General features: G+C 40.6%; 1 protein-coding gene and 1 pseudogene across 1 annotated transcript; both read left to right on the top strand.

Annotated features, from left to right (window-relative positions):
• The window catches only part of LOC137280851 (uncharacterized), a 539,924-nt pseudogene that overhangs the window by 284,614 nt on the left and 239,327 nt on the right, over positions 1–15,983 (top strand).
• Positions 9,087–15,639, top strand: LOC137282056 (uncharacterized). The gene is made up of 4 exons (XM_067813805.1): positions 9,087–9,125; positions 12,630–12,804; positions 14,804–14,929; positions 15,368–15,639. Exons 1-4 carry the CDS (start codon positions 9,087–9,089, stop codon positions 15,637–15,639), a joined length of 612 nt encoding a protein of 203 aa, XP_067669906.1.

Here is a 15,983-nt window from a genome sequence, read left to right as displayed (position 1 = left end):
GAGGAGACCTTGTGTGGCTGTACGAGACGCTAGAGGTGGACGCAATCGTTACTGAAACCCTCAGTTTCATTGTTCTCCATTCTGTGAACTTCATTTTGGAGGGTAGTCCGACATCATAAATATTATCAATGTTAAACACAAACGGGCAGACGTGTTTCTGTTTTCTTTTGATATCCAGGTGTTCTGTGCACAGCATACAATTAAATTAATTGCCTTAAAATAAATATTAAAATTATGGTCGCCACAATACTGAGTGACTATTTTGTTTTGCTCAGTATACATATGGATGGTGAATTTGGACTGTTTACGCAAGTGAAAGATTTTAAATATGTGCAGAACATGGCTGGTCTGAACGTACATGAAGTTATAAAACTTTCTCATTTTGAGAAGGCTGTGAAACTGTATCCAGATTCGTCGTGTGATTTGAGTAAATCCAAAACAGCAATGTCGAGGAAGTAGCGCTTGATATCAACGGAATGTAAGGACTGACATGCAAGTCGTGTTTATGCAAAACTGACGTGAGAAGAAGAAGTAAATATGAAACAAACAAAGGACCTTTCTTATTTATTTGAAGCTACAAAAATTGGAAGGTGATTCATTTGTGTTGCTTTTCTAAAGGTAACCATTGATGCCATTCATTTCAGTTTTAAGCCCACTCTGTATATACTGCCGTTGGAAGGTATCTAAATAACAATCAGGATTTCGCGTATATATTCCGAGGTGACTTTAAATCCGACTTCACACTTCAAAAGTATCGTGACAATAATGATCGGTATTCTACTTCTTGGGTCCTTTTGTGTGGCTACTGGCTTTGAGGCGAGCCCAGTAGCTTCAGTTTTCCTTCCTTCCTTCACTCCACCTGCAGGAACCAACCCTTCCAAAAAAGGTAACAAATCCTCTGTTCATGTATCAGGGAGCGTTGTTTGTAAAACGCAAACCGGGAGTTCTTTCCATGTATATGCTGAACAAAAATAGAGATCCTGTCGCAAATATGTTCTAGTCCAATTCCGTATGCTTTGCTTTCAAACTGATCATCTGGAGATTCATTTATGAAAGGTGTGTCGTCAGGAATATTTCCCATGACTGGTTCACTGAGACACGTCTTACGAATTACAAACAGAGCCGCACACAGGTTCACAATATTGTGTTGTTCTGTTGACAATATATACATTTCTATTTGTTTAGTCTAACAGATGTGTTATGTTATTTGACCAGTGGATATCAACTTTCATATTTCGAGGACCATGACTTTTTGGAGTTTTTTCCGTCACCTTCATTTTACATTTAAAAACTGTATACTCCAGTCACTGATACAGAGACAAGCAAGCGGTCTGCAAATTATCGGGTCTGAGCCACACAATCCTGTTACCAACAGCATGAACAACGATCTACATTACTCGGATACGATGACACGTGTCAACCAAGTCAGCGAATCTGATCATCTCATCCCAAGAGCAGCCTCTTGGGACACCGAAGACCAGTTCTAACCAGATCGTTACGGGAATACACGATTGGGATACAATGACATGTGTCAACCACGTCAGACGGTCTGACCACTCTGACCTTAACTCACTCAGTTCACATTTGTAGTTGGAGAAGAAGACTGATTTGCGTCTAAAACCAATATGAACAATTTGTGAGACATGTCACTGTATTTGAATGAGTGTAAGATTCCAAAGTCACACTGTGTTTGAACTCCATAAGCACGAGTCTAGTACAAACCTGTGATGAAAATAAGGTCGAGAGAAGGGTTGCTATCCGGTATAAATTTGGACGTGTCAGACGTCTCACGATTGTCTCCTTATTATCGTTTGTTTTCTTTACTCAGTCATCAGACCATGTTTCCTTATTCTATGCCAAAAGATGAAAATTGGCCATTACCCTTACAAATATTTCTCTGAGTAATACCTATAGCAGGCCAATCAAAACATAGGTATCATTCTTAGTATCGGGTTCATGCTAAACTGCTTCATTTGGAATTTTGATCTTCATTTAAAGTTTTGAACTATTATACAACCATTTTTAAAAGGTGGGTATTTGTCACGCTGGTGCTGAGTAGTTAGAACTGCCTCTCTACTTGTAAATGCCGCGATGTCCTTTCAGACACGCCGTTGCCCAGGAGATTGGTTAATCCTGTCCATATGCCTATCAGTGTCAAGATGACATTAAATTTTACGTTTATCCACAGATCTTCATCTGTAATTTTCAGACTGTTCGGATTGTATTAAAAGTTGTATATATTTCCTAGTTTTGCGCGGTCAAATGGAGAAGATGCAAAAGATGGTCGACAAGCTCACGGGGAAAATACGCGATATGGAAGGAAGTGAAGGTGAAGCAGGTATGTATTTATTACCAGTCATTGTCAATACAGAATTATACTTATCCCAAAACAACTACACAAAACTAGCATCATCTTAACCATCATACGTAGATAAATAATCACCTGTGTATTTCCGAATCGAATGTCTGACAGCAATTTCGATTGATCCTTCACAACTGGCCTCCACGGGACTTTTCCAAAATCAAGCGACTTCTCCCAGCTGGGAGTAGGGTAGCCTAGTGACTAAAACGTTCACTCGTTACACCGATAACCAAACATTCCAGTCCCAGATGTGTACATTGTGTGGAGCCAATTCCTGGTGCCTGATCCCGTGGTGATGCTGGAATATCACTGAATACGGCACAAAACTAAATTCACTCAGTATTCCTGGACCATATTGCCACAGACCATACACGAAACTAATGACCACACATTTGATCCTGGGCCAACACTGGCAGCAACAAATGGCTTTGGAGATTAAGACATAATCCGTGCAGTAGTGTTTGCAGCCTTCAAAGTTTCAGTAATGATTATTTATTCACATCGTACAAGAGACTGATTGCATATTCGACATCAGATGACACCGTTTGGGTATTTAGTCGGGTATTGTCGATTAAGACATTGCCAAACTGCACCGGCAAATGAAAATGTTTTAATTAGCGGGTTTGTTGTTTAACGCTGCACTCAACCATATTCCGATTTGTAAAAACTCGAGTCTGGACCTGACAATCCAATAATCATTAGTATGATCGTCAGTCTATGCAACTGAGAAACGACAAGTGTCAACCAAGTCAACGTGACTGACCACTCGGTCCCCTTAGTCGCCTGTTACGACAAATATGGGTTAGTGAAGACCTTTTCTATCCCGGATCTTCACAGGTAGAAAATGCATTGATAGTAGTATAGCATGAGTGACATGTTTCCAGTTTCAGAAGTCCACTCCCATCTTGCTTCTGTGGAGTCACGACAAGAAGTAAACGAAAAGAAAATCGATACAATCTTAAAGCAGATGGAAAGCGTGGAATCAGATACTAAAGCAGAGCAAGGTGCACATGTAATCGTCTCTTATGCTTCATAATTCCTTCTACACATTCAAGACCCTACAAGAGTAATTTTGTAATTTTGTATGCATCTTTTATTAGGAAACAAACTTAAACTCTTTGTCATTATATTGTTTACGTCGGTGCCTATGATAAAACGATTTCTTAAACAGTGACGGGCGATAACACAGGAATGAAATTGCAAAAGGATACTTGGCAGATAATTGTCTCATCACAATGAAATTACATAACGGCATGACGTCACAAATCACTTTATCACCGAAGCCGATAAGATTTCGTATGACCATTGCTCTTTACAAACTGAAAAAGATAAAAATTACGTTTTTGTAACGCCTATGATCTTATCCATCTGTCTTCGGATATCAAATAGATACACGTCCCTGGAATACACGCATTAATCAACCTGTACAAAAGTATTTTTGAATATGATATTTTCTGTATCATTTTAGGGGCCGAACAATCATATTAATTTGTCAGGACTTCGAGAAAATATCGAAAACACGTGGTGAAAAGGTTCGAAGACCCGTGTTTGATTTCCTACATGGTCACAATGTGTGAAGCCCTATTTCTGGTGTCCGCGACCGTGATATTGCTAAATGCGACTCACTATACGTTGACAGTTTACCTCCTAATCTGTGTCATCATTTCAGAGGGGAAAAATTCAACAATTCACACGCATTAAACTATAGCATATTTACGCCCTTCAGTTTCAGAGATGAAATCAGAACTGGAGTCTGTTGGGTTGCGACAAGAAGAAACTGAGACCAAGCTCCACGACATCAACACCAAGTTGGACAAAGTCGTAAAGGCACTGAAACTGGGTAAACGCACTCAAGGTTAAATCTCAAATTGACTGGGCTATCTCTAGAGGTGATGACCCGTGCACATCCGGGTAAGAGCTGGTCTTCGGCAACCTATGCTTGTCGTAAAAGGCGACTGGCGGGATTTGGTAGCCAGACATGCTTACTTGATTGACGCTTGTTACCGTATCCTAGTTGTGTAGATCAATACTCATATATCACTGGATTGTCTGGTCCAGACTCTATTGTTTACAGACGGGCGCCATATAGCCGAGATATTGCCGAGGGCGGCGTTCAACAAAAAAGCAAGCAATCGTCTAGCGGTACCTAGACTTGTTCTGATTTCTGGTCGTTACGTAGCCTGTTTGTTCAAGAATGTATTCACCACGCCCAAGAATTGAATCGATGAAGTGACACAGGCAATAGTTCAGCCATATCGTTACTAAAACTGATTCTAAACTCATATATATGCTATTTACAATCCTGTCAGCGAAAGACCAGATTATCACAAAATGAGTTAAAACTGGCTAGCATATATCTTGAAAAGCAGAAAACTATTGATCGTAAGGAACTGAAGGGGACTTTCAGTACTTTTGCTACCTCCATAGACCCTCCATAGACCCTAACTGAATTCATATCATCCCTTCAGTTGCTGGCGATTGTAGCCGAAATTTGAAATAACAAAGGTAAATCGAATAGAAAGGTTGATTGAGCTCAGTTGACACTGTAAGTTTTGGGACTTACGTACCCTCTCAGGAGGACAATAATTGTACATTTCTTTACCCTTCTTTGTGGGTACAGTCACTAACAATGAAAGGTACTAATCCCAACTACCAATCAGTAAAATACGTCTATCCACAGATCATATCAATAAAAATTTATCAATTAAATCGATTTTTCAACGAACAAGAACAAAATGAAACTTAACAGTGGCACGGAACTATTTAAACCTTATGATAAATTCTTTTTCCAAAACTGCTTGATAAAAAAAGTGACTATGCATGTCTTAAGAGGCGACTAACGGGAAAGTGGAAAGCCTACCTGATTTGGTTGACACATGTTATCGGTTCCCAATTGCACAGATCGATGCTCATGCTGTTGATCACTGGATTGTCTGGTCCAGGTTCGATTATTTACAAACCGCCATCATACAGCTGGAATATTGCTGAGTGCGGCGTAAAACTAAACTCACTCACTTTTTCCAGACACCAACAATTTGTCGCTCGGAAAACCTGCATACGGATGTAAAGACTTCGACGGACTCTCTAATCCTCGACACGTGGTAGACGGTGACAAGGGAGGTAACCGTCTAGCAGGTCAATGCTTTACTTCTCATGCATCTGAGCGGAAGCCTTGGTGGATGGTTGACTTGCAGGGACAATATGACGTTCACAACGTCACCCTTTATGGACGGACAGATGGTTATAGTAAGTGCTTGATAATAATGTTGCAATTCTTTATTTCCCTGCATCTTCAATATAGCTCCCATTTTTGAATCGATAGTTACTAACTGTAAATTCCTCTACTTCTTTTGAAAAGGTGTAGTTAATGAATATTTTACCAGTAGTGGTGGTCTTGGGCATCACTGTACCAAACCACTTTGCATTTAACAATTATACCATCTCACCCTTCAACATCGTTGGGGGTTGTACTGCCTTCTGTCACACTGCAATACCGCTTTAATGCATTTCCATTCTTTCATTTGTCTCCTACAAATTGACGATTTTTATTTTAAAAAATATTTTTAAGAGTACATATATTAACATTTTTCATGTCAAGCATGATCTTTCATTTCCTTATTATATATTTTCTTCCGGAACCGAACCTGGAAATAAACTTCTTGATGTTAAACTGTCATGTACGTTGACTGCTGATTCTGGCAGTGTGGTGTTTTGATGTCAGCGTACAGATTCCACGATCTGGAAGTCCGTGTATTTAATGAAAACCCAATGAAAACCAGCACTGCCCAGTCAATGACATGCGCACAAAGGAAAGGGCGATTGTCAAGGCCTGAGGTTCTAGTCTGCAAACCCTCGACAACGGGTCGATACGTGATGTTACATTTTATACCACCAAACCATGGATACCTCACCATCTGCGAAGTCGAGGTCCACGGAAAACTCATCAAAGGTAAATCATGTAGGCAGCCTCGCCGGAAGAAAATATTTCACATATGATAATTCAGTGTACAGTCATCTGAATAATGTAAATGTTTTGTTTGGTGTTTCAAGCAATATTACAGAAACAGGTGGTGGGCCATAACTAATCTCCGCTGGACCAGACAATCAAGTGATTCAGTTCAGTGGCAACGATTTGGGATAGTAATAACGGTCACACGACCCCATTACTCGACTATTTCACCAAACTGATAGGTCCGGACGTCCAAAACATTTAAAATAAATTCTTTTACCGTAGTTTATGTATTATTTCAAATCATGGCTAGATTGTCTAATATTGTTAGTAGCTGAACGGATGGCACAAATCCAGGTTGGTTCATATAGGAAGCAATTGAACTGTACGTTCCTATTGTCCCTATATAAACTCACGTGCAAAAGAAACGTCCTCTTGTGTTTTCAACTCATAAATAAAAAAAGAACAAAACAATTGTAAATTCCAATGTTTAATATTATGAACATATTATATAATTAACTTGTTAACAGAACTCGTAAAACACAAAAGCAGTTTTGGACGGATTTACAGATGGATTTCTTGACTAGGGGTCTATTGTCCTGTATTCGATCAGCTGCCACAACATGAATCTCATTGCTCGATCACTAAAACGTCCTACTCTCGGGTGTGTCCCCCTCGTGATGCAACAAGTGACACAACACGACGTCGCATAGAGTTGGTAAGTCGCCTGATCACGTGAATAGAGATCTGTCGCCATTAGTCCTGCAAAGCACGACCCAAATCCTGTACTGTCACTGGAGGCTGCTGACGTTGACGGATACGCCGCCCGAGGTGGCCCCACAGGTGTTCGATCGGGGACATATCCGGTGATCTCGCTGGCCAAGGCAGAAGATGCACATTGTTGGTGTTGAGGAAGTTCCTTGTAATGACAGCAGTGTGGGGTGTGGCGTTGTCATGCTGGAACAAGGTTCTTGGGTTCCGGTGGAGCCATGGAACCACGACGGGCTGTAGAACCTCATCAATATACCGGCGTGCTGTCAGGTTACCACGAATGATAACCAGATCCGTCTTCCTGTCCCCACAGATACCGTCCCATACCATACAACTTTTGCCGCCATAAGGCTCCACCTCCGTGACGCAACAACGTGCCGTTCTCTCACCCCGCCGCCTGTATACACGTACACGACCGTCTGCTTTGTTGAGCTGGAACCTGCTCTCGTCAGTGAGGAGCACGCGGCTCCAATGTCGTTGCTGCCATTGACGAACGGTCCTCGCCCAAGCCAGTCTACAACGTCGAATTTGATCCTTGAACGTCATCCCTCTAAATGGCAGATAGGGTCGAATGCCATGTCGACGCAGTTGTCTGGTCACTGTCCATCTGCTGATTGGGTGGTTCAGGCCGTGGGCAGCAGATGACGTCACGGTGAGGAATCTGTTCCTCAGGTGAAGCACCCGTAAATACCTGTCTTCGTTGGGGGTGGTCACCCTTGGTCTGCCGCTTCTGAGCCGGTCTGCTGTCCTGCCTGTCTGCCGACAACAGTCTCCCGATTGTTTTCTTGGAGGAGTTCATGATTCTGGCGACGTAGTCGTGGGTAGCACCGAGCTGAAGCATCCCAATTGCACTCTCTCTCTGCTCTGACGTTAACCGCGGCATGTTCTTTGTTTCAAACTGATGAAGCCAATACCCATGAACATCTCTAAGGCTGTTTTATACCCCAGATTCATATGGGTACTTTTCTGTACATACGAGAAAATTTACTGATGAAAGTCATTTTTCTCGCCTAGCACGTGCATTCCATGCACTGTTTGTGTCATGTTATCGAATTCAGTGTTCACGTGATCTGTTCCTGATACTGATTTATGTTCATGGTCATGGTCATAGAATAGAAAATGGCACAAAAAATATTTTGGGGACGTTTCTTTGGCACGTGAGTTTATATATATATATAAACAAGTTATATATGGTATATATATATATATAACTTGGCACTATTTGTACTACTTTAAACTGTTTTTTGAGTTTATAAGTGAGTGAGTGGGCGAGATAGTGAATTTAGTTTTACGCCGCACACAGCAGTATTCAACCTTTGTGGCAGCTGTCTGTGCATAATCCAGGCTGGACCAGCCTGTTCAGTGGTCAACAGCATGAGCATCAATCTACGCAAAATTGGGTACCGATAGCTTGTCAGCTAGCCTAATCCCCGATCCCGTTAGTCGCCTGTCACGACAAGCTTGGGTTGTTGAAGACCAATTCTAACCCAGTTATGAATTTATAACTTGTTTTACTCACGATATGCCTGCAATACTGCCAATGTCACTTAAACTTTGAACTTACACACAGTCAACAAACATAGCTTGCAAGGGATCGATTCTATCCGGATTTTCACATTCTTTCAAAATGAAGCCCTTCTTAAAACAATCATGTTTATGTATCTGGTTTTATTTCTGAAGTAAATATCATCCGAATTTGCTTTCAGTATAATTCCGGAGTTAACGACATTCAGGAAACTGAGACACATTCTCGCTGATGTAATAAAAGGGCTTATCGATATATGGTATCTGTGGTGTTTTCTGTGCTGTTGGTACACGACAACGACTGGTTCAGGAGTTGGAACGCCAACTTTTCTGAAGAAAGAAACGACAGACCCTTGCCAGATATATTAGGACACTTGATGTAATTCCCTTACGCTTACATGTTAACAATTTTTCCGTTGCATATTTATCGAATGGCGACAGTTTATTCAACACATGCACAGTGCCATGAACACGTTTAACATGGCAGCCTATGAGATTGTGCGCATTGTGGAACCATTCGTAAGCTGATAAATGTGATGTCATTGATTAATAGTGGTTGGAAAATTGAACTGAAATTATGTGCATGGAGCATAGAAGATTTCAAATTTGCCTGTCAAAGTTTACAATGACCCATCCTAAATTCATTTCATGAAAATTATTTATGCTACACTGGAATTACATGAACGTCTATTGAAAATACGTCAAATTTCGAAATACACATATAATGAACCTGTACCAAGATGTCTACCCAAAAGGAGTTACAAGTCACTTACAGTGTCATTGCGATTACTTACGTTGTTCCTACTTCCCTACAGTTTCCTCTCAACTGGTGACTGAAACTCTACTGTAATGTATGTTCCCACAGAGATTTTTCGGTTTTTGTTATTTACTTTGTTTAAATGTTGTTTAACGCCGCAATCAGCAATTTCCAGAAGTCTGCGATCTGTAAACAATGGTGTCTCCGAGTCTGAACCAAGCAAACCAGTGATCAGTGAAAGGTCCTGAAGTGTTGCCTGACAAATTTACAGATTGTGTTCATGAGTGAAGGCAATGACAAAAGAGAAGATAAGACAAGATTGTATTAGGTCAAAAACCAAGGTAAATACATGCCACTAACAATATAGTTATTTTGAACACATGGCAGGATTGTGTACACACAATACAGTTTTATAACTATGTAGTGATTAATGCGCTGCCCAAGATCAAGGGTATAAACAGTGTACGCTTGTACGTATCCATGCTTGTTTCTTTCATTCACAGCATAAATTTGTCCACATTAAAAGTAACTTCATCATTTGTTTTTTAAAGTATTCTGACACACTTAAACCCATTTGCATTCTCGAGGACAGTAAAAGGTAAATAATAACGATGACGTATATCACAATACTCAGGACAAATAACCAACACATGACACTCGTTTTTCTTGCCATGTGGACAAAAGGATATTTCCATTTCCTATCAATAAATGTTGTTGTTTTTTTTTATTTTTTCCCCTTTTTTGATACACCGTGAACCTTTCTCAAATACCAACCACGGCATTGACATAAAGTAATCATGACACTGTCTAAGATAACGGAAGCTATGGTAATAAGTCGTGAACGTTAAATTTATACAGATGCTTTCACTTCTGCTAGTTCTCCGTCTAGCGTCAACTATCAGTTGTGATTGGAAAACATCGTGCCGTAAGAGTTGACAAAACGGGGCTGGATGGTCAGGCTCACTAACTTGGTTGACACATACAATAGCAACCCAATTTCGTGGACCTGTGTTAACGATGTTGATCACTGATTTGTCTGGTCTGTACCACAGCCCGCCGTCATTCACCTCTGATGATGCTTTGTGTATCTTAACAATAAAGAAACGTCAACAACCTTAATTGATGAGAGGGATTGTGGATCAATATATGCTTGCAGTACAGGTATTAAAAGCACAGTTACTGTCTTATTGTGAAGCAGGGAGTCATCACTGAGTTGTCTGGCCTGTACTACAGCCCGCCGTTATACAGCTCTGATATAGCTTAGTGCGTTGTAACGATAAAGAAATGTCATCAGTCTTAATCTATAAGAGGATTATGGATCAATATATGCCTGCGGTACAGATCTTAAACGTTCAGTTATTATCTCTTTATGAACGTTTGAGCAGGGAGTCCTCATGCATTAATTATCTTGAGGTGAAAACAAAACTTGTGCCATAACGCTTCACGTATTAATGAAAGTAACTGTAATTTTCACAGTGCTCAACAAAGGATATCCGATGCCCTCGTATGTTTCTCATTCTCAAGAATCGTGGCACAATACATTGCTGTTTTCCTTCAACTACGGGTCGAAAACACTGCAGGAAAATAGCGAAGAACATACAACTCTAGCTTTTCACGACTGAACATGGAGGTCCTTTGACACGGTCCCAGTGTTGGTGCTAATTCAGAAGCATGAGATCTGCTGTTGTTTGGATGAAGACGATGAGTCATGAGAGATTCCATCTACTTTCTAGCAATCATTATTTCTCTTCTGTCCACTAATATCTTATTAGTTCCACCCTTGGGTTTGGTGTATACATTTCCCTTGCTTCCGTATAATTGAAGACATTCCTTCGTCATTTATTTCGAAGTGCGTCATAAAAATCTTGCTCTATTGTTCTGCGATTAACCTTTCATTTTTCAAGACTGCAGTGAGGCTCTTATGGCAGCATGTGTTGAGCATTTCCAAGCTAAACGCATTAGTGGCAAATATCCAAGACGCGATTCAGTTTGTGAAATTCTAACACATTCATGTTTGTTTAGACGTTTGTTTCAGGATCAAACAATCCAGTGTTAAATAGCATGTCGGATACAATAACATGAGCAAGTAGGATACGATGACATCTGTCAACCAGATCAGCCAACCTTATTCACTCTTACGACAACTCTTACGACAAGTAGGGGTTGCTGAAGAACGTTTCTACCCCGGATCTTCACCGATTTTCAGTCCCTTCACAGTTAATAATTTACATCTAGAGACTGATTTTAAATCTTTATCGTCTTAAATCAGGCCCTCAGTATGGTTATTTACCTTCGGATGTTAGCAATCAGTAGCCTGACAATTAATGTTTTGTGTAAAGTTTCAGAACCTCATGCTAGGTTTCACATCTGAAATGATGATATTCTAGTTGTTTTTACTTTGTTTCGGTTTCACATTTAGGTTTCACGCCTGGTTTCACTTTAGGTTTCACTTCTGAATTGATGATATTCTAAATTATTATCCGTCAGGATGAGAAACTGCCATGTGACTGAAACTCCTAGCACTGAAATCACCCACAGACGTGTGCCATGCGCTGATATGTACAAAAAGGATCCAACAGATGACTGAACGAGTTCTCTATTCGAATGTGCGGAACGCACAACGCCTGTCAGAGAGAGAGAGAGAGAGAGAGAGAGAGAGAGAGGGAGAGAGTGAGTGAGAGAGTGAGAGAGAGAGAGAGAGTGAGAGAGAGTGAGAGAGAGAGTGAGAGTTAGAGTGAGAGAGAGAGTGAAAGAGAGATCGAGAGAGAGATCGAGAGAGAGAGGGAGAGAGAGAGGGAGAGAGAGAGAGAGAGAGCACATGTTCAGTACAGTTTCTTGAGCAGGAAAAGAAACTGTACAAATATAGACACCCATATAATTCGCGTCCCTTAAGTTGTAGATGTAGCAATATTTGCAGAGGGATTTTTGCAGATTAGATTTTTTTGAGGATGATAATTGATAATTCAAGATGAATACTTGCTGCCTTTGCCCATGTCGATAACTCTAATCTTTGGAGACTTAAACTTCAAATAAACCAGTCCCATGCTGCGTCAATACATAGTGCATACAAAACAACGAAGCAAAGCAAACGACACTGTGACACTGAACGTGATCTACACATCATGGATAGTACTGACATTTTCATCCTGATTCTTTTTCTGCGATTTCCGAAAGATAAAATTCAAGCCATTCCACAGTGCCAGAGTGACCAATACACACGTGTCACGACGTTTGACAATCGGATGTTTTCAAGGTGGTTGTTGTAGACAAAATCTGCGGTGAACATAAATGAATGTGCCATCTTCTGTCTCAGAGAGAAAGCCTGCGTTAGCTTTCAAGTGAATTCAGGATGCTCAGTCTGCAGAGCTTACGCCGTCGCCTTTAACGAGAACTCCGCAAGTGAATCAGCCCCGGGATATATGTTGTTTGTAAAGGAGAAAGGTAATTAATGTAAATAAGTACACACCTTGTGTAGGAATGTCGTATATCATTCTGGTATACGTTTGTTGTGATTAAGATGTATAGGATACCTGGCCTCAGTTAATCTTTATGAGTTTATGTATATCACGATTACACAATGTCAACGTCAGTGATACACGCTTACTTCTAAAATGACACGTGGACTTCTAAAAATATCATTGTCGTGATAGTTGCAGCATTGGTGGCATATTGTCTGTGGCTGTAGCAGGGTTGTCACTTTGAAGAACATTCAGTGAAATTGAAATATTGAGACAGTTGGGAATTCCGGAAAAAATGGTCTTTCTCAAATACATCAAGGGGGAATCCCTGATATGCACAACTCAAACGCCTTCTTACTAGTAGAAATACAATGGCAGTTCAAACGCTTTCTTGGTAGGCAACATATAATGATAGCTCAAACGCTTTCTCATGGGGAAGGTAAGATATAATGAAGTTTCAAACACTGTCTCACTGGTAGGTTAGATATAATGACAGTTCAAACGCTTTGTCATTGGTAGGTAAGATATAATGATAGCTCAAACACTGTCTCACTGGTAGGTAAGATATAATGAAGTTTCAAACACTTTCTCACTGGTAGGTTAGACATAATGACAGTTCAAACGCTTTCTCACTGGTAGGTTAGATATAATGAAGGCTCAAATGCTTTCTCACTGGTAGGTTAGATATAATGAAGGCTCAAATGCTTTCTCACTGGTAGGTAAGATATAATGAAGGCTCAAATGCTTTCTCACTGGTAGGTAAGATATAATGAAGGCTCAAATGCTTTCTCACTGGTAGGTTAGATATAATGAAGGCTCAAATGCTTTCTCACTGGTAGGTAAGATATAATGAAGGCTCAAACACTTTCTCACTGGTAGGTAAGATATAATGGAGGCTCAACTCTTTCTTACTGGTAGGCAACATATAGTGAAGGCTGAAACGCTTTCTTACTGGTGGGCAACATATAGTGAAGGCTGACACGCTTTCTTACTGGTGAGCAACATGTCATGAAGGATCAAACGCTTTCTCACTGGTAGGCAACATGTCATGAAGGCTCAAACGCTTTCTCACTGGTAGGCAACATGTCATGAAGGCTCAAACGCTTTCTAACTGGTAGGCAACATGTCATGAAGGCTCAAACACTTTCTCACTGGTAGGCAACATGTCATGAAGGCTCAAACGCTTTCTCACTGGTAGGCAACATGTCATGAAGGATCAAACACTTTCTCACTGGTAGGCAACATGTCATGAAGGATCAAACGCTTTCTCACTGGTAGGCAACATGTCATGAAGGATCAAACGCTTTCTCACTGGTAGGCAACATGTCATGAAGGCTCAAACACTTTCTAACTGGTAGGCAACATGTCATGAAGGCTCAAACGCTTTCTCACTGGTAGGCAACATGTCATGAAGGCTCAAACGCTTTCTCACTGGTAGGCAACATGTCATGAAGGATCAAACGCTTTCTCACTGGTAGGCAACATGTCATGAAGGCTCAAACGCTTTCTCACTGGTAGGCAACATGTCATGAAGGCTCAAACACTTTCTCACTGGTAGGCAACATGTCATGAAGGCTCAAACGCTTTCTCACTGGTAGGCAACATGTCATGATGATCTGGTTTGTGGAAGCAAGGGGGCATTCTGGTGAGCATAAATAATTCAAAGTATGTCAGATTTAAGTCATTATTAATAGATCAGATCAAGCATAAGAAAGCAATAACGATAACATACTAAGCTAAAGGCCAAATGGGAATTACGATGCCAAGAAGTATATAGTATGACGATGGGAGCTATGTTAAAGGGTCATATCTCACTTTTTCAGTAATCTTGACTCCTATTTTATATCTTACACGTTACTATTTTTTTGCTTAGATTTACTCTTTTTAACATCTGTATTTCACGCGAATCAAGAGATACTGGTTCATATTTTTAGATACATTCAATGATAATTTCTTTACCATGATATCTGTGTTTTTTTCAGGTTTTATTGGATCTTCCTGTCAGCAAAACACGGACTGTTCCCTGGCTAACTCCGTCTGTGTCAACTCCGAGTGCATGTGTGATCCCGGACTGGCATTCTCACCCCAACAGAAGTCATGTGTTTCAAGTATGCATGAGATGAAATTTCTTCTAATTTGTAAAAAGCCGATTGGGTTCAGTTATATTTGGAAATCCCTTTTGTATCAGCTCCGTAAACTCTTCTTACCTGGTGCATTTACCATCTCCATCTTTTTCACGACACGCTATGTACGGGCATGGGCACTTGTCTTGAAACATCGAAAAGAGTCCTCTGAAGTTGGTTTGCTGTGATTGTGTGTATTCAAAATTATTTCCTGTAATAAAGCGAGCACCTCATGGTGGCTCTTATCTGAAAATATGTTCATGTCTGTGTACAATTACCAAACACCATTGACAGGCATCTATGGAAAACAACAATTGTTGGGGGTGGGGGGATGGAAAGCCAACTTCATTTAAAGTAAATACTAATTCTGAGCATCTTCTATATCCTTTACAGAAATATTCAACATGACTGATTTGTTTGCAGCTTGTACAGAGTACGGTCCTCATTACACTACAATACGTGGCTACTATATAGGTGATAACAACATGGCTACCTACACAGGGGTGACTGAACAACAGTGCATGGACCGCTGCACCGCCCACGCCGCCTTTGTCTGTCGATCAGCTGACTGGCGTGCCTCTGACGGGAGATGTGACCTCAGCACCCAAACTCTACTAACTGTTGCCGCATCCTACTACAGAATAGTATCTGATCCTACAATTATTGTCCAGTTTTCCCGAGATTGCAAAGCCTGATCCGACCATGTTAAACGTCTCTAAATTCCATTTCCGGATGTTCACTTAAAACCAAAAATCAGACGCTGCTCGTTGTGGTTGACCATGTACTGTAAATACACTTGAGTTTCAAACAATCGGGTCAGTAGGATAGCCTTGTGGTTAAAGCGTTCTCTCGTCAGGCTGAAAACCCGGGTTTATTCCCCACCTGGTTCCAATGTGTGAAGACCTTTTCTCGCCGTGATATCGTGATCTTCTACGATAATGAAAAAAAACAAAACAAAAAAACAAAAAACCCAAACGCACTCACTCCAAACATCGCATTGTTATACAAACTATTATTCTTGATGAGGTGAACATTTACA

This window comes from Haliotis asinina, chromosome 4, assembly GCF_037392515.1.
Source record: "Haliotis asinina isolate JCU_RB_2024 chromosome 4, JCU_Hal_asi_v2, whole genome shotgun sequence".
NCBI lineage: Eukaryota > Metazoa > Mollusca > Gastropoda > Lepetellida > Haliotidae > Haliotis > Haliotis asinina.
The sequence above is the reverse complement of the archived record's forward strand: the minus strand, read 5'-3'. Positions and strand labels throughout refer to the sequence as shown.